The following is a 23,178-nucleotide window of genomic DNA, read 5'->3' as shown; positions in this document are numbered from 1 at the left end:
GACTGATAGTGGAAGAGTTTTTGTGCATCTGTGCATGCAAATGTCTGGATGGCATTTGAAACAATATCCTTTTAGTTGTGCTTCTAAAGTACTATTGTCTATTGTGAGTTTTTTTTTTTTCTTTTCAAACATCCCACTCATTACTCCATCAACATCCATCCTCAAGCTCCTTTTTTTTTATCAACTTCTCTCCATATAATCATTTTCTTCAGTTTGCAACAGATTTTCCTTTTAATTTCACACATGAGTGAACAAACTTAAATGATGACCACCCAATTCGCACCTATGTGACGGCTTGCACACACATCGTCAGTAAGAAGCATTTGTCTAAAAATAAAATAAAATTTAAAAAAATGCGGCAGACAAAATGGACTGAAACAAAAACGTAAAAAAGAAAAACATTAAAATGCCCCAAATATAAACAAACATTTAAAAAGAAAAAGAAATAGATCAGAGTTGTTGAGAAAGGTTAAAGTTGAGGAATAAGTTTTACGGGGATTAATATAAAGGTTGACAAAATATATATTTAAAACATGGAGGGAAATAAATGTTTGCATTTCATACCACTTGTCCGTTCTGTGGATTTTTGTGGGCGTAGGGAGGACCTCGAATGTGATTCCACATCTGTCCAGATGTCATTGCAAAAACCACACACTGTTACAGAGAGAAAACAAGAAATACACAGAAGTTGAGAGAGCTGAAGTCTGAAGTGAGGCAATAATGAGAATTTTAACTAAGTACATAAAATAAGGCAATTATTTTATTATTTTCTTAATAACATTTTTTCCTACACAGTTTTCAATTTAAAATTCCACATATTTCCGACCTTTTTTTTCCAGTAATTGTCTAATTGTGTTCCACAAAACATAACATCCATTTATGAAGTTAGCATTCAGTCCAGTATCTTGATGAACTGAGATCAGCTCCTTTGTAAGATGGTTAATGCTTGAACTTGTAAAATCGGAACTAAATTATTTTACACAGTTTGTAATTTTTGATGTCTTATCAAAATTTACAAATTTAATTGGACACCATGATGTCCAATTAAAGTCCCGTCTAGAAAACTGAACTATTCATTTTTAGATTCTGTCAGTATCTCAAAAACCAAAGTAGTTTTGACATTTAAAAAAAATAAAGAGACAAAGGATGTAGTTTAAACTTAAATAAATCTAAAAAGTCATTCATTTTTCATAAAAACATTTTCTTTTTCTTTTAAACAGCATAAAAAGGGTCGTATTTTTTCAGTAATTATTGTATTTCTCTATATTTATCTAGAAATTCATTTCAATCCTTTTTAGGACTTTGTGGGAAATATCTCTAGACATGAGGAGAAACTATAAAAACTAATCTTGAGTATTATGCTTTGTCATTTTTTTTAAAACAAATTTTTCATAGTATACCGGTAACTTTCCCCTTGGTGATTAGAAGGTTTTAACACTAAAGCTGGTGTGTGTTTGTGTGTGGGGGTGCATGTGTGTGTGTGTGCATTCAGTTATCATACCAATGCGGCCATGGCCCATCCAGTCTTGTTATATATGAATTCCAAGTTGTTTCTCCTCAGATACAGCAAACCTCCAACCAGAGACACCAAAAGAGCCAAAGCAATAGTCCCGGAATAATTTGGAGGACGGAAGACACGGATCTGAGAGGGAGATAAGAGATCAGCAAATCAAAAAATACCTCAAATAAGTGCTACAAGAGCATTTAAAACCTGTACCAAATATTCTCTTTGCACAAATCCACAGTAAAGCACAGGTTTCAACCTTGAACATATCAATTAAAGTCTGAAATGAATTCCAGTGATGTTTGTGGCAAGAATTTATGATTTCTAAAAGCAGAGCATTTTACAAAAATAAGGTTTCTCAAACATTGGTGGTATGCAGAGCAAGATAAAAAAAACGTTATTTTGGCAAACATAATGCGTCAGGTTGACATTTTCCCCAACCTGCTTCTCCATTAAACTTGCTCATGTAATATCATTTACAAATGAGAAATTCTTGAAAACGTTTTGGTTTGTTGACAATCCACAAGGACATTTTTTTTCCAATGATACTTACAAGGTCATCACTAATTGACTGGTTGCCATGACGCATTCTTCCGAGCATTTTGATTGGTTTAAGCACCAGAAGTGTTAGGAACCCTATCAGGATATTTCTATGAAGATGTAAGCATAATTTCTTAACTTTTTTGGACATTTTTCAGATGTTTTATTAAAAATAGTTTTTAAATCTTTTATGCTGACATAAATATGCAGATGATCCACATCATTTGTAAACAGAGAGCAACACAGTTACTTCGGTTGTTGCTGCACATTTTTCCATCGAGCAGATTTGATTCTGGGAAAGAAACGTTCACTATTACTATATCAAAAAACATTTGAAAACTGGCCCTGTCCTAAAAAAAGAAAAGAAAAACAAGGTCTTAATGACCATTTTGCACATTAATCTTTCTGAGGGAAACATAATGTATTCTATAATCATAAGAGAGAGAACCGAGTTAACAAAACAATTAAATATCTTATGCTAGAAAAGAAGAGGAAAATTAACTTTTACTCTTCCTAACTTATGCAATAACTTTACATAAATACGTCACATGAAGAAGCAGTTAGGTTATTCAAAATTTTGTACTTAAATGGCAGGATTATAAATAGAAGTTAATCAGTAAAATCTTTGGACGAAAGCTTGCACATAATCTTTTTTTGATGCTTTTGCACATCTTATTAAATTCTCCCACCTATATTTATGACAAAGCAAAGTTTCCTAAACAGATTATAATTGTATTCATGATTATGTTAATTTATTCAATTATATTTAATATGAAAATAAAGATGCCTAAACCCTTCCATTCTGAATATAAACCATCAGACTGAGGTGGATAACATGTATGTGTAGAGTTAATTAAAACACTTCTTTTTTAAAGCAATACAGAGCTATTCAACTGAAGTTGTGTTTTGTATTTACATTTGGGCTTGAATTTGAGGCTGAAGGTGAACCATAACAAAAAAAAAAGAAAAAAAAAGATTGCCTGCAGTTCTTTGACCCTCAAGACACCAAGGCAATGGGAGATCTTAAAAAAATCTCATAGTATTGAAGTAACTGCACTTTAAAACTGAAAATATTTCTCCAGCTGATGGAGAAATTGTAAATGTGCCACAACTAAAAACAAAAATTAAATCTGGGTTTCTTGCAAATGTGCATTCGTCTGCATCGGTAGTTTATCAGGCTGTACCTGAACGTCTGTGCGATCGGCAATCCACTTGGCCAGCTGCTCTGAGGCGAAGCCGATCCTCTGGAGGTCAAACGTATCAGCCCTCTTAGGTTTTCCCTTTGCAGGGAAATGCATGAAAGTTGGAGCGCTGTTCATGTTCAACTGAAAAAGAAAGGAAATAAGCCTCCGATTGTGAGAATCAATTTGTCAAACATAAATCTGTCATGCATTATTTTTGCCAAGCAAATGATGGAAGAGACAAGTATTGCTCAACCTCTCTGCTTCCACGTAATTATTGGTGGCACAGTATACATTGATTGAAATAGTAATCTGGTTTTGTTAACACATTCAACAACTTATTGGTTTGACAAAGCAAAATTTTTCACCAAACTATGTCTAACGTCACATTCTTAAATATTCTGGTTTTGCCTCTTCTTCATTTAAGCCATCACTAATTGGCCCAAATACGCTCTGACAAATTAATACAAATAAACTTCAACTTATAAGAAAAAAAAAAACAACTAAATGTGAACAGCAGACTTGGTGATGATTTCCTCAGTCAGAGCAAAGCTGTAAATGCTCACTCTTCTACATCACCAGCATTTTGCAGGTGTTTCATGACGCTAAAGTGCTGCTGCCAGCTGTAAAATGGATTTGCTAATCAGTGTTTTGTTTATGCCAACGACAGAAGAAAAAACAAGCTGTCAACATCGTGTCCACCATTTACCCAGACAATCCAGATAATAAAGCTTTCCAGTGAAGAAATCTTAGGCCATCTACAGTATGTCGACTCGTGGTCAGGTGCCACTATGGCTCAGAAAGGTCTTGGTGTTGAGATGTAGTTGGTAAAAATATAATTAATTTGTAAAAGAAAATCATCTTGGGTGACAAAAAAACAAAAACATACGTTTCAGAAATATAATCCATAAGTAATCACAACACATGAGCTCAAAGCTAATGAAACTACAAAAAAAAACAGAAACATGTCACCAAATTTATCTAAATCTAAATGAACAGATATACAGTACAGACCAAAAGTTTGGACACACCTTTTAATTCAATGAGTTTCCTTTATTTTCATGACTATTGACATTGTAGATTCACACTGAAGGCATCAAAACTATGAATAACACATGTGGAAATATGCACTAAACAAAAAAGTGTAAAACAACTGAAAATACCCCTTATATTCTAGTTTCTTCAAAGTAGCAACCTTTTGCTGTGATTACTGCTTTGCACACACTCTGCATTTTCTTGATGAGCTTCAAGAGGTCGTCACCTGAAATGGTTTTCACTTCATAGGTCAACCTGCCCTGTCAGGTTAATAAGTGGGATTTCTTGCCTTATAAATAGTCATGAAAATAAAGAAAACCCATTTTAATTAGAAGGTGTCCAAACTTTTGGTCTGTACTGTGTATATATATAACTTTAGGAAAAGTTTAAGATCTAAAAAAATATATACTGGTTTAAAAATAAATAAAAAGAATATTTGTGCTGTTAAAATGTCTTTTGGATGGAAAGACTTTAAGGTTGTGATACAAACTGCCTACCTGTTGGAAGACGTCAGCTCCTTCATCGTAGTCCACAACCGTGAAGAAGAGCTTGTTGGAAAATGCAGATGAATAACGCCAGGAGTTTGCCAGGACCTGGTATTCTTCATTCGCTTGCCTATAAAACAAAAACAGGACAATTACAGCTACTTAAGCAATTTTTTATAATAGTTATGATCCTATACAGTGGCTTAGTTTTTCAAAAGCTCATTTTGCAGGTGCTACTCTCTTATATGGCATTTTGTGAATAATGGATTAAATGTGGCCAGTTTTCTACAAAAGATCCCCTACAAAATTGTAAATTGTTAAACATGACATGCATGGAAACTTGCTTTGCAGCTATTACTATTCTATGTTGGTAGAAGAAGGTGCTGTATTTATTATACTTCATTTACAATCAGCTCAATAATTTCCCTTCTTTCTCTTAATGTTTTCACAGGACCTGTTTTCATCATACTTTCCTGCACCCTGATCTGCAGAACAGATCATTTAGATCATCATCGGCGGCCATGTTTACAGCTAAACAAAATTAGCACACAAACATAATCAGAAAATGAAAAACTAAAAGAGAACAGAACCAAGGCACACATTATGCATCTTTGGCAGTATAGTCCCACTCTGTCTCAGAAACGTCTTTCGTTTCTAAATGCTGAAACCACCTCAGTATGGTCATCTCCTCTGAAGGTTTTACTGAGTGGGAAGTCATCCATCAGGAAACATGAGTGGTGATGTTGTATTGCTATAGCTGCTGCTAATGGTAGGGCAGACGCTTTGAGGCGTCAATCATAAAAATGTCTGAATAAATCCAGGCAGAACTCAGGCTGGCAGGGTGAGAGGTGATATTACAAGCATTTTACTCAAATTCAACATCGAATTCTACTTTTAATGTAGAATTCGATTCATGATGCTAAAGCGTTTCAATCCCTTGAATAGAGCTTTTATTAAGGACACCCATTTGACAACCAAGGGTTTCATTAGGATCGCCAGGTGTGTTTTGAGATATAACATCTCAGTGGCTCGGGTTACCTACCATGTGCTTCTCTTACAATGGTGGGAAAGGAAGAAAACCTTGCAACACTTGGTGCCAGGTTCCACCTCTAGGTGACAAATTCTAACAGGCATTTGGCTCACACTCCAAATGACTGAAACTCTTACGAATCCAAGTTTCTATATCAAAGTCAACAAAGCTAATAGGGTACAATGGGATGTCTACTTTGTTGAGCAAAACTTCTCTGGCACATGCAGGCAGTCAGCATCTCCACATGGTACGCCGAACATGCCGAGACAGTACATGGGATAAAACGAAACGTTCAGATTGCTAATGAGTTTTTACTGCAGCAGTATTCGTTTTTATGTTTAGCTACGTCAAAGGAATTGAAAATACAGCAAACTAAATAGCACCTGAACGATATTTAATTCATGTTTTATGTACTGTATGAAAAAAGCAACACGAGTGTGTACGCAAAAGGAATGTGTTGGATCCGATATAAATAACTTCTTGAGGTGTGAAAGGTTAAGGCAAAATTCAATCAGTCTACAAAGATGAACGATGGTCTAAACGGAAACTGTTGTGGACAACTCAATGACAAGATGCAACTCATGTCAAGCACAGAGTGGTTAGGATATAAATATGTGCTCAAAAATAAAAGTTCTTGAACCGTGATCAATAAAATGCCACTTCATTTTTTACCAACAAGATTTGCTTGGGTTATTTTCTACACTTCTGCACTGTAAACCAAAGAAGTTCTTCTCTTTAAGACAAGCTACTAACAATGGTTATAATTTTCATGCATAGTCATGGGACGAACTAACACAAAATGCAAGCATAACAGCCAATTTAAATGTAATGGGCAAAGAATGTCAAAACAGAAATGCGTTATTTGCTTGAAGGAGTTATTTTTAGATGCGGTTTTATACTTGTTTGTATAGTTGCCATTAAAAATTAAGATTTCAAAACACTAATTTGTTGACAACATTCAATGTGGGGGGAAAAAAGATTTCTATACAAAGTATTTAATTATTACATTTCATTTATTTTTTTATTTCATTCACTCAATAAATATGAATAGTTCATGTAGCAACTAAAAGAAATCATGACTGAAAAGGTGCAGAAAGAAGTATAAACTTAGAATATCGGTGCCCAGCTGTGTATGTTCATATCTGGTTTGAACCACATAGAAGCTTACAAATAAATAGATAAAAATGAAAACACTCAGAAAAAAATATGATAAGCCAGCTTTGGCAATACAGCAATTGCTTATAAAAATAGTTATTCTTAAAATTTTAAAATGGATTTGTGAAGGCATTGTGAAACAACATGCAAGTCAGTCATACCTTTCTGGAATCAAAGGGGAGCTGACATTTTATGAATCATATGATTCATGATGAATACCTTACATAATCAAGAGACTGATGAGGCAAAACACTGGCTGATTAGAGTGAGAAATCAGGTCAAAATGGACAAGGATGGTGCTTATTTCAGAAAGTGGTTTAATGTCTCCTTGGAGACGTCGACGTGGTCAAATATAAGGCTTACACTAAATAGTCGAATGCCGCTACTCAAGTTTACATTACAGTAAAACACGAGCATGCATCATGGCTTCTGACTCCGAGATGAAATTGTCAGTGTTTGTCATGTTCACTCAACCTGAGCCAGACATCATGACAGTACAACAGAGTTTGAGCTTTAGCGGCAAAGGTGGATTTCTCATAGACGAATAAGCAGGAGCTTTACTGCAGGGTGGATCGCAGAGTAATATTTTCTTGTTTCAAAACACTTAGAGGTCTTCATTTGAAAGACCTACTTTTAGGGTATGGCTATATGTACAGTCATGTTCAAAATAACAGCGATGTGTTTTAAGAACAAAAAAGCAAAAGTTAAAAATCCTCATAACATCTTTATATCAATAATACAGAAAAATATTGGGAACATTGTTTTAAGAAGCAACAAACCGGCTTTCATCAGTTCACAAAATGTTGCACCCTTTCTCTTCACCCAATGTGTTCTGTAGCAAACTAACTTCTACATCCCACTTTCCTCCTTTCTCATTGATTCTTTGGTTACTCTGGGACTGGTCAGTGTTCGACCCTGACTTTTTGGCTATTTTCTTTTTGTTCTATTCAAATTGTTTTCTGTGTGTTCCAAGTATACTTCTCTTCCTGTTTCATCTGCTCTGTTTGTTTGTGTGGGTTTATTTCTATCTGAAATTTTATTAGGTTTATTGCTTTAAATAAGCTAAAAATATTTTTATCTTTTTTATTTTTATTACATCTTCCATCAGTCCAAATTGTATATAATATCTGAACTAGCGTTTCTGAACGGGGGCGGTACCGTTCAGAGGGCGGCAGAGGACGCTAGCAGATATTTTTACAAAAGAGGGGCGCTTGCTCGAAGGTAAACTTTACACCTTATATGCACAACAATTCCAGTTTAGACTTTGAGCAACTTGCTAAAACGGCATTGTGTAACATTAAAACATGCTTGGCTGCAACTGTGTCGATGGCTGTTCTCATTCTCTTCAGTGTTTGTTAGCTTCTCCTGCTACTGGTAGCTTCACTGCATCAGTTCAACGTTACACTGGCTGATGGCCTTGCTGTGATTTACTTGTCTGATGTCTGATTTTCAAATATTTTATGTTTTATTGAGGATTTTTGTACATTTAGGATTTATTGGCAGTGCTGTGATCATGTCAAAGCAACAACTTAAATTAAAAAGTGTTTTATTGTCCGTCTGGATGCTGCCCGCTTCCATGGAAGGACAACATATCGCTCCTATAAACATGTGATGACTAAAATCACGATACCCTCACTGTGTATCCCTCAGAAAAATGAACCAATTTAAATATAGAACTCCCTCCATGTGTGATATCACAGAGAGCGTTCATTTTATATAGTCAACATCGGTACTGAAAGTGATCTGGTGTGAAACAGTAGCACCACAGCAATTTTGAATTTTAACCATCAGAATACCGGGATTTTTTCTGTTGTTTTAAAAGGTTTACGTCAGTCTGCTTTTTTCCATCAATACGCTTCCCGACCGCTCCACACCGTAAGGGGTAAAAAAAAAAAAAGAAGAAGAAGAAAGAAATGATGCAAAAAATTCTGAAACAGGAGAACCTGGACCTAGAGTGAAGCAACGAACTAGATGTGATTCAGGATGAGAGAATCCGTGAACAGTGAAAAATCAATGAGTGGCAAATTAGGTGAAACTCATGATGACTAAGCGGCGCAGCACGTGAATGGCGTGATGAGTGAAGATTACTGGTGGTGAGCGTCAATACAAACGATAAAATAAAACTTAAAAGAAACTAAAGAGGACATAACAATAAACCAAGAGAGGATAATACTAATCAAAGAAAACTAAATGGAAACAAATGAAGAACAAAATGCAAGAATAAACTAAGAAACTAAAGTAAATACAAAGGAATAAACTGGTATGCAAGACCTTTTGAGTAATAATTAACACAGAGGACTATATGGCAAGACTAAACAGTTATTGTTTCCAGATAAAAGGTAAAATAATATTGTTGAAGTGCACAGCTAGAACTAAGAAGAAATATATTTTACAGACGATAACAGTAATAAGGGACTTATCACTTATTTATGTTTTTAATTAGATTTGATATATTTATTTCTTCAACATTATTTTTCATGACAGTGTTAATATCATGAGGCTGTTCAGTGACTCCATGATACTTTCAATCTGACTCATTAGGATTTGACTAAGAACCAGCCTTGGTCTTTGTAATTTCTGTCCAGTAAAACTATTAATCTATAAATCAATAGTCAGGTTTATATAAAGATATAACCCATGTTTCTGTCTCATATTTGTATGGCATTAAAATGATCTGGAACTTTTGTTTTTCCACTGAAAGCTCTGGTTTGCATAGTAAATGCCGTGTGGGTGAATTTTTATGAATGATACTCTGATGTCCCATTCTCCTGAAGGCAGCACAGAGCTGCACCACCAGAAACTCACAGAAACAAAGAAGAGTTATGATTATATAGTTGCAGTTCTACCCATGTTTTAATGTTGCAGCGCACAGTCTTTTTGCAAATAGTTTAAGCTTTAAACTGGCATTGTTGTACATATTTTATCTGGTCAATTTGTGAAAGATTTAACAACTAAAATGGCACAGAATAAGAATGTTTTTTCCACTCTGATAGGCTGCCGTTGGGCTTACCGATTTTAAGATGAATGCCCATTCATTACATTTTTCGTAGGCGCCTGTAAAAGTAATTTCTTTTCACATGGCTCTTTTGTTCTCGGGGAAATTATTTTTGATGATAAATACAGAAACAACCATAAAAATCAAAACATCAACAGTAGTGACAGTAATATTAATAATACAATAATATTCAGGCAAAGTAGCCTACAATTTCTTTGGTGGGGGGCGGTGAGGGACCTGGACAATGGACAGGGGGGCGTTGGCCCAAAAAAGGTTGAGAAACACGGATCTAAAATATTGGTAAATATCGGTTTTTCCCCAAAACAGCGATACTTACATCTAATATCGGCCCAACTTTTCATGTCAGTGCATCCCTAACTTTGATGACGAGGAAAAGATTAAATCATTCGATCAATAATTAAAACTGAATCTTCTGTATAATACAGAATTAAGTAGCATTTCTGAATTTCTTCTAACGGCTATGAGTTTTCCCCAGCAGTCGACCTACTTTTAAATTTTAAACAACTTGTTCACATTAAAAGTCAAACTCTATTGGCTACTCCAGCTCCATGTTTGTTTGATCTGACAACTTCAGTGCCTAACCAACAGCCTTGTGGTAGAGCTCTACACTGTGAGCTACCGTAGCACTCGTCGTTATCTACTGCAGCGTTAGGGGCACTAAGTTTATGAAGCAGGAGAACAACACAGATAGCTTTGTAGACAAACAATTAAGTGGAATCACTAGAAATACAACATGTTATGAGCCAAATTATTGAGTCATTTTACTGCCCCAATATGCAAAGATCACAGGCAAAAGCGAGATGTGCATTTGAAGGCTTTTTAAAGCTGTTTGCCAAGTGAGACAGATATTCCATTTTATTAATCAATCAAAATCAATCAATCAAATTTTATTTGTATAGCACATTTCAGCAGCAAGGCATTTCAAAGTGCTTTACATCATAACAAACACAGAATCACAATGCAACATAGAATCAACAATCAAAACGCGACATTAAGTCAAGTTCCATCATTAAATGTGTAATTGATTACGTTTCAAATACAATCCTAAACAAGTGGGTTTTTAATCGAGATTTAAAAGAGGTCAGTGTTTCAGCTGTTTTACAGTTTTCTGGAAGTTTTTCCAAATTTGTGGTGCATATATGCTGAAAGCTGCTTCTCCTCATTTGGTTCTGGTTCTGGGGATGCAGAGCAGACCAGAACCGGAAGACCTGAGAGGTCTGGAAAGTTGATACAACAACAGCAGATCTTTAATGTATTGTGGTGCTAAGCCGTTCAGTGATTTGTAAACTAACAACAGTACTTTAAAATCTATTCTTTGAGCTACAGGGAGCCAGTGTAGGAACTTTAAAACTGTCATTAAGTGTCAGGTGTGAAAATGAAAAGGTTAGCAAATGATACCTGTGTGTAGATGCAAACTCTGCAATATCAGAAATTGTTTTCAGGAGGAGAACTTAGGTTTGCAGCTAACTTTCAAATCACGTTGTCATCATGATTATATGGAGATGCTCTTATTTTCCCCAGGAAAATACCAAATAGGCCATAGTCTTAATAGTTATTTATATTAAAAAACTGCATTAAAATCCTGTTTTTATTAGTAAGACATTTTTCAGACGTTTGTGTTTAAAATCGCCTAAAATGGTGTGATAGTCTTTGCAGGTCAGCACTATTTGGCTAACAGGTTAAATTCTGACCAGCATTAATAGCTGTTCCCATGTTTGCTTGAAATGCTTTCCTCCAATGCAGACACACAATCTCTGGGCTGTGGGTGTGTATAACGTATAAATGACCACTTTCTCCATTTTCACCAACAAAGGGAGGTCATTTGTGGAAAGTCAGCATCTTGTCCCAATCCACACTTTTCTTCACTTCTACTGTGCTCCACTATTTAAGTTTAGGGGATGTGAAGTAAGTTTAAGATAAGGTTAGGATTTGACTGGTAATGGTTAGCCATAAATGCAGTTACTAAAATTAATGGAAGTGAATATAAAGTCAGTTTGATGGAAATACAACACTGTGTGTGTGTGGCCTTGTATCTGCTACATAGTAAAGACAATTTTTCCAACAAATAACACACTGTGAAAACTGACAACTCCTATGTGGTGCTGTTTTTGCATGATGAGTTAGTTTTAGGACTTTAAGGTGTGAATTGAGTATAGGTTAGGTTTAGGTTTAGGCATGAACTGGTAATGTTTAGGTTTAGGGAAGGGTTAGGCTACAGAAATACATGAAAAAAGAAGGGAAGTCAATGCAAAGTCCCTACGATGATAGAAAGACACACTGTGCATGTGTGTGTTGACAGAGATTTTTTTTGATTAGACTCTAGTCATGTTGTTGTATGCTGTGATTAAGCTGGATTTCAGCATAGATTTTATGGAATTGTATAGCTAGCAAACATGGAGATCCAAAAAAAGCAGCAGTGGTGACCTGAAGCTGCTTTCAGAACAATGGACAGCTCCAGAGCCGTCGCAGCTCCAGGTGCTGTCCGTTGTGCTGAAATGAAGGTGCATTAAGAGCAACATGGCTTTCAGTTCAAATCTGTTGTAGTCTTTTTTTATATATATATTATATATATACAATAGTGGGTTGACTGGAAGGTTTATATTCGACATATTATAGATCAGCTGGTTTATCTAAACCCAAGGAATGAGGGTGAATGAATTGTTGTCTCTATCTTGTGACTCAACGTGAATTAACTGATAACACAGGAATAATAGTTTAGAAAGCAGGTGGCAAAATCTAAATGCAAAACTTATATACTTTTAAATATTGCACATTTAAGGATGGTGTTCCAAGTGTTTCTAAGTCTCTCTGTAAGTAAGTAAGTGAGTAACTTTGTCTCAATGGTCTTATTTTGTGAAATTTATTCATGTCCCACTGGCAGTGTGACTAGCTGGAGTATTTTTGATCAAAATGTCAGTGTAACCCACAGGTTATCATTACATAAGACCATTTGCTGTTCTGATTGCGTGTGCAGTTTTATGAATATACAATCTGGGCGACAGGGGTGAGCCAAACATCAGCATATTTCTAGGCCAGGCGTGTGTGTGGGGATGCAGGGGTGCGCGCGTGTTTGTGTGTGTGAAACGTGAAAAATGCAGTTTTTAATGTTTAGTAGGGGATATGACAGTTGTTACTGTGGTGGTAGTATACCTGCAGACCGAACACTGCCTTTGAGGCTGCAGGGCGGTGAACATGACGATAACGGAGTAGTTCCTGGGCGGGGCCTTGACGAAACGGCGGAACTTGTCTCCGTTCATGCGGATGACTGAGCGTCGAGAAGACCACTCCATCATCTGCTCAACCTTCTCCGACAGCAGGTTCTAAACGCAGAAAATAAAGACAAAACACAGATAATACTTTTAGTTCAGATTCACAGAAAATGACTAGCTGGATATGTACAGAGTGTTCAGCTCACGAGATAAGATAAATAGGCTTTTAAATACAATACATTGTAGTGAAAGCACTTATTCCAATATCAGTTTGATGGCCACCAAAACTATAATTCACAAGGGGAGTGGTAAAGACAATGATATGATAGGAAAAAAATTGCATAATTATCACAATATTCAACGATCACACCTCAATATTATATTTTTCTCTCATCGTGAAGCCAAAGATTTAAGGCAGTGGTCTCAAACTCCAGTCCTCAAGACACGATGTCCTGCATCTTTTAGATGTCTCTCTGCTTCATTACACCTGACCCCAATATTAGCTCTGTGGAGCTTGACTGCATGCTAGTGAGGCAGTTTAGCCATTTAATTCAAGTGTGTAGGACAAGGGACACATCTAAAAGTTGTAAGACTTTGGTCCTCGAGGAACGCCGTTTGACACCACTGGTTTCGGTCAAGTTCATTTGTATAGCACACGTAGCAACTGTGGCTCAGTGGTTGAATATTTATCTAGCGATTGGAAAGTTGTAGGTTTGATTCCAGCTTCCTCCAGTCACATGTCGAAACGGCCCTGGGCAAGGAACGCCACCAAAAGTTGGCTAGATTGGTGTAGAAATGTGTGCAAATGGGTGAATGTGGCTCTAGTATAAAAAGCTTCTGAGCGGTCAAAATGACTGCAAAAACGGCGCGCCGTGGTGGCGTAGCGGTTAGCACGACCCGTATTTGGAGGCCTTGAGTCCTCAACGCGGCCGTCGCGAGTTCGGCTCCCGGACCCGATGACATTTGCCGCATGTCTTCCCCCCTCTCCTTCCCTGTTTCCTGTCAGTCTACTTTTGTAAAAAGGGACACTAGAGCCCACAAAAGACCCCCTGGAGGGGTACAAAAAAAAAAAAAAAAGACTGCAAAAACAATTTACAAGTTCAGTCCATTTATCATCCACAACAATCCTCATTGATCACTGGCGTTCCAATGTTCCATTTATTTTAGCTCTAACGTAACTATAAACAGTTCGATTTTTATCCTTGTTTTTAAGGAACTCAGTGTTTTGGCAGCTTTGCAGTTTTTTGGAAGTTCATTCCAGATTAGAGGAGCATAGAGGCTGAATGTTGCTTTTCCATGTTTGGTTCAGAACAGAACCAGAATACCTGAGAATCTGAAAGAATATACAACAACAGATCTTTAATGTGTTTTGGTAGAAAGTAGTTCAAGGTATTTGTGAAGTAACTGAAGCATTTTATAGTCTATTGTTTGAGCTACAGGGAGAAGTGGAAGGACTTTAGAAATAGAGTGATGTGTAGTATGGTAAAACTCCAGAAATACTCCTAGAATGTCACAGATTGCACAATATTAAAGTTTTTAACTTCTGGCATAGAGGAGAAAGTACTCCGTGGTGATAGTATTTATGTTGCACTCCCAAAAGACAGCAACATCAAGAAGAAACATGAGAGGCTTGAGAAATACTAAGGGCTACTGAATAAAAAACACCATCTGGCTGGGAAAAGAGCTCGACATCAGAGCTGGAGCGCAACTCTGCGGATAAACAACTTACAGCAAACATGTACACAAAGACTCATGCTACAGATTTGGGAGATGAAATACTTTCGGAGAGATGGATTTATGTAATTTTGCTTGGGTTCAGTGTCCTTATACTGTTTACATCTGTAAGTCTTTATGATGCAGCCAGTGTTGGTTCTCGAGGAGCTCGCTCAGATACTTGCCGACGTGATCTTCCCCACGCCGCCGCCGCTGCAGCAGCTCTGAGCTGAAGAGTGATGAAATAGTTAGACTCGAGATGAAATGCTTGTTTTTCCAACCTCTGCTGATCAAACTGTACCTTGAGAACCTCTGGAAACAAGAGGCGCACGTTTGGTTTCACGCACAATGCAATCAATGGTTTTGAATGAGAATGAGCTGCATATCTGAGCTCATGCATTTCTAATTAAAGACTTCCTATCTTATAATGTTTGGCATACTGTGACATGTGGCAAAGACTTGCATGACAAGCTTCACTGCTCCCTTAGTCAGCTGTTATCAGCTAGCACACCGATAAAAGTCTAAATCTGCAATCGCCTAATAAGGAGAAAAATATGAACCCTTTTTGGAAGTTTGTTGCATCACATAAAACATAAGTACCCCAACTTCTGTCCATTCCTGTTTTTGGTGTTTTTTTTGCACACAGGTTTTTAAGTATTGGTTCAAGCAGACAGTAGTTAAATAATTCAGCAGCGCCCCTCCATTCGACTGCTAATCGAACACTCCTACTTTCACACAGATCAACAACAGGCCTTAGAGTTGCAGAAGTGAAGCGTACACTGAATCTCTCCAGTAAACTGCCTGGAGACAAGATCAACAAAGATGAACTAAAAATCTGGAGGAGGATAAGGAAGAAAGTGAGGCAGTAAACAGGAGTAATGAAAACAAGCATAATGTGTTTTTGGGGGGTCATTTTAGATAACATGATAGTCATCTCTAAAGGAGGAGCAACTACATAGGGTCCATGTCCACTGTAGGTTTATTGTTTTGTTTGTTTTTTTGCTTCTTTGCCTTTAATTTATCCATCTTGTTTTAGCCTTCATGCCTTCTGCCCTAAAGGGAGAGCTGCCAGCTCTGAACTACAGTCTGTAATCATGGCCTGTCTCACTTATGCTTCTCAAACACTTTCTCACAAAGAGAAAAAGAGTAAAAAGAAAACCTCAAAAGAAAAAAGATCCAAATTATGTTAAATGTCCAGCAAATAAATGTCCAGCAAATAAAATAAAACTGTAAATAAAACGTAGCCATATTTCTGAAATACAAGCTTAAAAAGAAAAAGTCAGTGGAGGGGAAAGGTTTATCCTAATGTGCCATGAAGATTAAAGTGGATGCCTGTATCAATTTTAGATTCGTAGACAGAAAACAAACTTGGGAGCTGATTATTATTAAACGGTTTGCCAAAGGGAGAACACCACCTTAGAGCACAGCAAAAACACCAAATCGTAAGTATTTTTTCTCTAGTTTCTAATGTAATCTTATTACACTTGAAATGAGACAAAACTTACTTGCAAGTGTCTTTTCAGCAAAATATAGGAGCTTGTTTTGAAGTAAATAATTCCTTAATATTGATAAAAAGTTCTACTTCCACTGGCAGATACATTTATTTATTTATAGCAAGACAATTTCCTCATGTTTCAAGTGAAATAATCTGCCAATAGAACTAGTAGTTTTTCATCAATATCAAGGAATTATTTGCTTAAACTTAAAGCATACAGCTGACGAGATACTTTTTAAGTTAGTTCGATCTTAATTTTAGTGTACTAAGATATTTGTGCTAGAGACTAGACAAAACATACTTGGTCATATTTTGTGTTTGCATTGAGAGTGTTGCAGTTATCATATCTCACATCATTGGTCCATAATGTTGCATGATGTTAGTTCACTACATTATATCTGTTCCAATTAACTTTGACCAAATTGTTTCAGTTGTTTTCACAAAAGAGCCTATGCGTTCACTTTTCAATGACTGATTTGCCAGCAACAAACTCTTCTACAACAGAATATGGCTGTAATGCAGATATACTGTACATACAAGAATTAGTAACAGATTCTTTTGAAAAAGAAGAAAACGTATGAATAAAGCCTAAATTAAAAAGAAGCTCTATGTGTGAAGTCTGTGATGGGTTGCATTTTGATCAAGATTCCTTGAGGGGGCACTCTGTTGGTTTTTGTTTGTATTTTTTATTTTAATTAGGTTTGAACAATGTGTCCAAGTGTCTCACAACTAAACTGCTAATAATTTTTTGGGAAAAACAAAAACAAAAAAAAATCAAGTACAATTTGTCCGTGAACCATTTCAAAGAAACTTACATGAATTGACTTGACATGAGCTGTTTATTTACCTTCTGGGTCTAATAAACAACATTTTTGGGATGCTGGAAGGTTATCTTAGAGATCGCCGTAGCTCGGTCATATAACGAGTTACAAACAAATGCATCTGGACTCCCACATGGGAGGACTTGACCTTGCAAAATTAAGAGAAAAATGTTTAGCTAATGAACTTCGGTGTACTTGTAAATTTTGAAGAGGAGTCCACAGCCGCAGCCATTAATGTGCTTGTGCACGCCAAACAGCTGGAGATTAGCTGTGTCCTTCAAGGCTCGATAGCGTAGCGTCAGCGCCTCGTGATACAAGTTCAACTCAACATATGCTTACTTGTGTCTGGTCAGACCTTGGGCAGTCACAAATTACTAACCGAGTTCATTAACTGGAGAGGAAAAGAAAGTAGAAACATTTAAATTAAAGTTACTTACTTGGTTCTTTTAGGAATCTGTATAACTATGTAACATGTCTATGTTAATTAATACATTTGTGTGGCCAATGTTACAATTTAAAACAGAATCTCCCACTGAATTATCCTGATCCCTTTTATTAGTCCACTTCAAATTAAATAAATTAGTTTTTTTTAATAAAACTTACAAAGTATTTACAACAAAACGAAGACAGTTCTGGACAGAGAAATACCTTGAGATAAACCAACTCCTTCGCACCACCACGACTGCTCTTTGCCTTATCCAACCCTCAAACGTATGAGCTACATGCGCACTGACAGTCTAGAACCATTAAAAAACATTTATTTTCTACCCCGCTGAGCACAAAGGGCATTAAAATGAATCACGTCTTCTGCCGGTGTGTGTTTGGTGTGTTTTTATGTCTGTGTGGGAGCGACGCTGAGTGAGGAAGATGCGCAAATGCTCTGCAGATACCCTGCATTATCTCTCAGATTCTCTGTTAGCCACTCTAAGTATGTCATAACCTCTCCTTACATCACACACACACATTGTAGGTACATCGCCAGGAGGCAAAAAGCATAAATAGCACTTAACCATGGTTGCAATTTCTTGACAATTCCCTATTTGTTGTTCTTTCTTGGATTCATTTCTCTCTTACCTGTGGTCATTTCTTATAAAAAATCAATATTACTAAGTCATTTTCTAGTCATTTTTTAGAAACATTTCTCATATTTTGATCAATTTTAAGTGAGAAAGCGCTAAACACTAACATTTATGTCAAAACACAAAAACATGGTTACATTTAACAAAACTGTACAAAAAAAAACACAACACTGTCCGATGCAGAGTATTTAAAGCAACAACAGTAAGACTTTGTTCAATCAAGTCTACAAGAAGGTGGGAAAAAAAACGATACAAGGCAAAAAAAAAAAAAGGAAAAAAGGATGGGACAGACACAAGCAGAGCGAGAAGAGTAAATTGGGAAGAAAGAAAAATCACAGCCAGGAGGAAGATGACACATTAAGTGTAAGGCAACTGATTTTTGCACTGATGAGTACACAGCAGGAGGTTATGGAGGGCATGACAGAGGACAGCCATTTCATCAGCCATTCTGTTACACAATCATAAAGTCACTGTGCCGGCCATAAACATGTTTTTTTTTTCCCTCACTGTTGCTCTTTATTTGATTCTCAATGCTGGAAACAGAAACATTAACAATAACGTATAATGATTTACTGTAGTAACTCGTAAAGATTAGTGAATATACTTTGTTTTCCCATGTGAAAAGGCAGAATTAAGTCAAACTAAAAAGCACAAAGATCACGCAGATTTGAGTCAGAAAAAGCAGCGGATGTGTCAGAGTGGCAACAATAAGGAGAAAGCTGGAAGACAAAGGATTCTGCGTTTGTTGCTGCGAACATTATTATGCATAGGAGGTCAGAGTAACGCTGTGGCTCGATCGTCCACTGCTTTATGGACAGCAATAGATCAACTGAGACGTGGTGTCAACACTTCTAAGAAGCCAAGGCTCTTACTGGGTGTAAGCTGGAATGAAAGAAGACAAGATGCACTGCATGATGGGAAATATCAAGTAGCAACTTTATACGAAATCTCTGTGCTGCGATGTGACTTTCTGCACCGGTTGCATGTTCTCAAAGATTCCACTTCCTTTCAAAGGAAAGAAAATCATTTAAACCAATCAAATCATTACAAAAGTACTACCACAAACTATAACAGCTACATACGCAGCAAAACTGCACCAAGTAAAAACTGTTGGATTTAATTAGGACTGATATGATTAATCTGATTAATCGTGATGAATTGATTATTGAGATAATTGTCAACCAATTTATTTATCAACTAAATAAATTTTTAAAAAACTAAATATGTTCTACCTAAAATTCCTTAAGTGGAACAGTATTAGCTTCACTTAGTTTCAATTTTGGAAAAAAAAAAAAAGATAAAATAAATTTTAAAAAAACACAATAACAAAAAAATCTCCTATTAACCACCCTTTGCTATACATTTATTAATCAGTTATTCCAAAGAATAATCAGTCCTATACTGGGCTACACTTTTCACATGTTGATGTTAGAAGTTTATTTTTTTAGTCATAGATGCAACATTTGTTACAAATGATCAAACATTCAACAAAAGAATGCAACGTTATTGTATTCTAGGCAATAAAATGTTGATTTTCTTACTTAAAATTTTTTATATGCATATTTCCATCTATTATTGCATTTCTAAAATTGTAAAAAAAAATTTTTAAAAAAGCTTACATAAAAAATCGGCAGAAGATGCCAATTTTTTTTGTACATGGCTAATCATCAGAATAATCAATAGATTAATCAATAACTAAAACAATTATTAGCAGCCCTACATTTACTGTTTGAAAATGTGAATGTAGCACCTATGCTCACATGGAGAAGTCAAAAAATAGTTTAAGCAGCTAAAGCAAAGCTTCCAGACATTCCATCAGCTTCATAAATCATCAGTTTTCAACACTATTATTAATTTAAATGCACCTTTATCTCAAGATGCCTACATCATATCTGTTTCCCCTATAGTAACAAACGTTGCAGGATGCAGTCCCACTGAAAAGACACCGATAATAAAGTCACACTGCTGACTGTCTCGCGATGGAAAATGTTTTTCCACTTGTATAACAATTCGGACAGTTTTCTGACGCTTAATGAAGTACTGATGAAGTGCTCTGATCTTAGGACTGTTGCAGCAGAAAGCCAGAGTCAGACATGAACTACTTCAACATATTAATAAATAGGCGTCCACTCCATATGAATACGGGTGTAAATTCTGAGAAGATCCTGCTCACAACAAATGAAGATGACAATAAAATTTGATTGAAATAGCATGCCAAGACTTTTCTGAGTTTCCAAGTGCACGTCGCACCATAAACACAGCTTCATAAAGCTTTCCATATAACAATAAAAGCTTCCCATGGGGTGACTTTTAGATAATGGATGAGGACAACCAGCCAGGTATTTGATCTGCAAGCCTTCTAAATAATAATAATACAATAGCATTTGTCCTCCAAGCAATCTTTTCCTCTGGGAGATTTTAACACGTCTATTGTAAATGAATGGGTCTTGACTTTGGCCGTCAGCCCCCTATATAGTTTCCTCCAATCCCATCTCTAAAAGAGGGGATTATGAGAAATTGGCTTCATTTAACAAAGAACAAAGACTTGTCTCACACACAAAAATGCAGAAAAGGCCAGAAGGCAGATAAACACACAGTAAAATAGAAGGAAAAAAATATATAACGGAAAGAAAATGAGTCAATTCTGTTACGTACCATCCTTATAATGATGTCAGGACTTTCAATATTGTGTTAAACCAAAAACATGTACATGCATACAGTCACCCCCCCCCCCCCCCCCCCCCCCCCCCCCCCCCCCACATAAGGAAGCGCAAAAGGGCACAACAAATAAAAACATTTAAAAAGTTGCATTCAATTGGATGGCATTTTTATGACTTCTTACAATTTTCTTAGTCACCTTGAGGGGAAACAGGTGACTGAGAAAAAATATGAAGTTTAGATAGATGCATATGGATAAAAGAGACAAACAGAAAACAAGGTTATGGGATAGAGGAAGCAATAATATGAGGAACTCAGGAACAAGTTAAAAGAAAAACAAATGCAGATAAAAGTAGAAAATATATGTACAAAAACCAAAAACAGCAAAAAAGGAGTAAAACAGCTCAGACAGTCATAATCATAAAAGGTTTTTTCCACACACATTATCTGTGTACTTTTTCCCCCCATCTTCCTCCTATAGGTCCAGTAGTAATCTCAAGTTTTCTCAACTGTTTCAGATAGAAAAAGAAGAAACAATGTTCGGGTTATTTATCTCAAACAGGGAAGCAAACTGGAGGTCTGTGAATTCAAAAAAAAAAAAAAGCAAGTAATGAATAGTGAATGCTTTGTGGTGGGGATAATCGACAAATAATCAGACTTTGATTAATTTTATTTGGCTTGAAATGGCCGTCCCGATTAAATATAAAATTCTGATTAGACCAAAATAACCTTAAGTGACCTCCTGCTGGTATGTAAGATTTGCCAGTCTTATTATGTTTATGTACAACAATCCATAAGAAGGATATTGCTTTTCTGGCAATGCAGAATTAATTAATTGGTTACATTTTGCTTTGGTGTGTTTCTATGTTTTACATATTCACACACTGGTGGTGAAATAATGTGGATACATTTAGATCCCCCACACTTAGAAAAAAGCATTAAAGAAAAAGTCAGTTTAGAGAAATATAAACAGGACCATGCAACATTTAAACACACAGTGTGTGAGTCCACTGCGAGTCAGTGGCAGTGTACTATTTCCCTCTCACACCTGCAGTCAATCAAACCAACAAGGTATCGTGTTGCGAAGTCTGCATTTGTCAGCTCATAATCTGCGATTCCCAGAAATATCAAGAGTTGTCACTTAAGGGACTACGGGAGCGGATTTGTCAGCTTAACTGCCAAATAACAATTATTGGAAATAAATGCTTTTTTTCCCTCCGCTTTTGTCTGAGCGTCTTTCCAAATGTCTTTCTCCGGTGATTTTTTTCCTTTTCATATATTTTGCCCATTAGTGCGAGCAGTCATCTCTCTCTGTGATTCTTTGCAGACTATCTGAAATTTGTCTTGCTTACAGATAACCACTTTACTCTAAAAATCCCAGGAAAAGAACCTGACATTTGAAATCTGTCATTCCGTCTCTTCAAGGCACCTGACCAGCTTTTTCTCTTTTTGCTTGTAGTAATAGGGAGTCTGTCGTCAATCTAACTTATAAATTTAATTTTCTGAAATGACTTTGCGTGGGTGGGTTCATCATTCCCTTTATCATGTTAAGACATTCAAGATTTGAATGGTGCCTGTCACCATTTTTAGAATTTCATCTGTGTAGAATAATTTTGTGCTTAGACATCTATTGCTTCAATCCACCTGAAGATACAGCTGATGGCAATTAAAAAAAAAAAAAAAAAAGACAGGCGATCATTTGCATTTTACCTAAAATTATTTAAATAATTTTGTGACTGCTAGTAAGTAAAATGGTTAACAGTCAATAGGAGAGAGGCACAGAAAATGCATATTTATTTTAAAGGGGCAAGAAACTGCTATGCTTCAATGTGATGACTTAACCTACTCACTGGTCAGGTGTTTTCATCATGCAACTGGCAAAGATATAAATTGAAATGATTACATTTTAATGGAAAATATTTTTATGTGTCAGGTCATTGAAAAGCCTACTGTCATAAGAGGTTACAAATACAGGCCTACTTCACACACAAGGCTAAACGGTATAATAAGAGTAATTTAATACTGGGTTCTTTACACATTAAAAAAATAAAAATTCACTTTACTTCAGAAAACACTACAAATCTGTGCACAAACTAATATATAATAAAAGCATTTCAAGCTCTCCAAACTGCAGAGTACCAAAAGAAGCAAAGAAAAATGCTTTTGGAACAAGGCTGGAAACTACCGAGAGTCAAATAATCGACAAACGCATAAATGGAGCCCAGAGCAAGAAAGGTCTTCTCCCAAATTTGAAAAG

The 23,178-nt window shown here is 36.2% G+C and overlaps 1 protein-coding gene across 1 annotated transcript in view; it reads right to left on the bottom strand.

The window, feature by feature from the left end:
* Window positions 1-23,178, bottom strand: part of LOC102226677 (tumor suppressor candidate 3) — a 68,833-nt gene that overhangs the window by 26,556 nt on the left and 19,099 nt on the right. The window contains exons 2-6 of the mRNA XM_005807873.3: window positions 13,097-13,266; window positions 4,758-4,875; window positions 3,229-3,369; window positions 1,502-1,642; window positions 565-654 (exon numbers count right to left, since the gene is read on the bottom strand). Of these exons, the coding sequence (XP_005807930.1) occupies window positions 565-654; window positions 1,502-1,642; window positions 3,229-3,369; window positions 4,758-4,875; window positions 13,097-13,266 (660 nt within the window). The remainder of the gene's footprint in view (window positions 1-564; window positions 655-1,501; window positions 1,643-3,228; window positions 3,370-4,757; window positions 4,876-13,096; window positions 13,267-23,178) is intronic.

The sequence above is a fragment of the Xiphophorus maculatus genome, chromosome 5 (genome assembly GCF_002775205.1).
Source record: "Xiphophorus maculatus strain JP 163 A chromosome 5, X_maculatus-5.0-male, whole genome shotgun sequence".
Lineage (NCBI taxonomy): Eukaryota > Metazoa > Chordata > Actinopteri > Cyprinodontiformes > Poeciliidae > Xiphophorus > Xiphophorus maculatus.
This window is presented reverse-complemented; position numbering and strand designations above follow the sequence as displayed.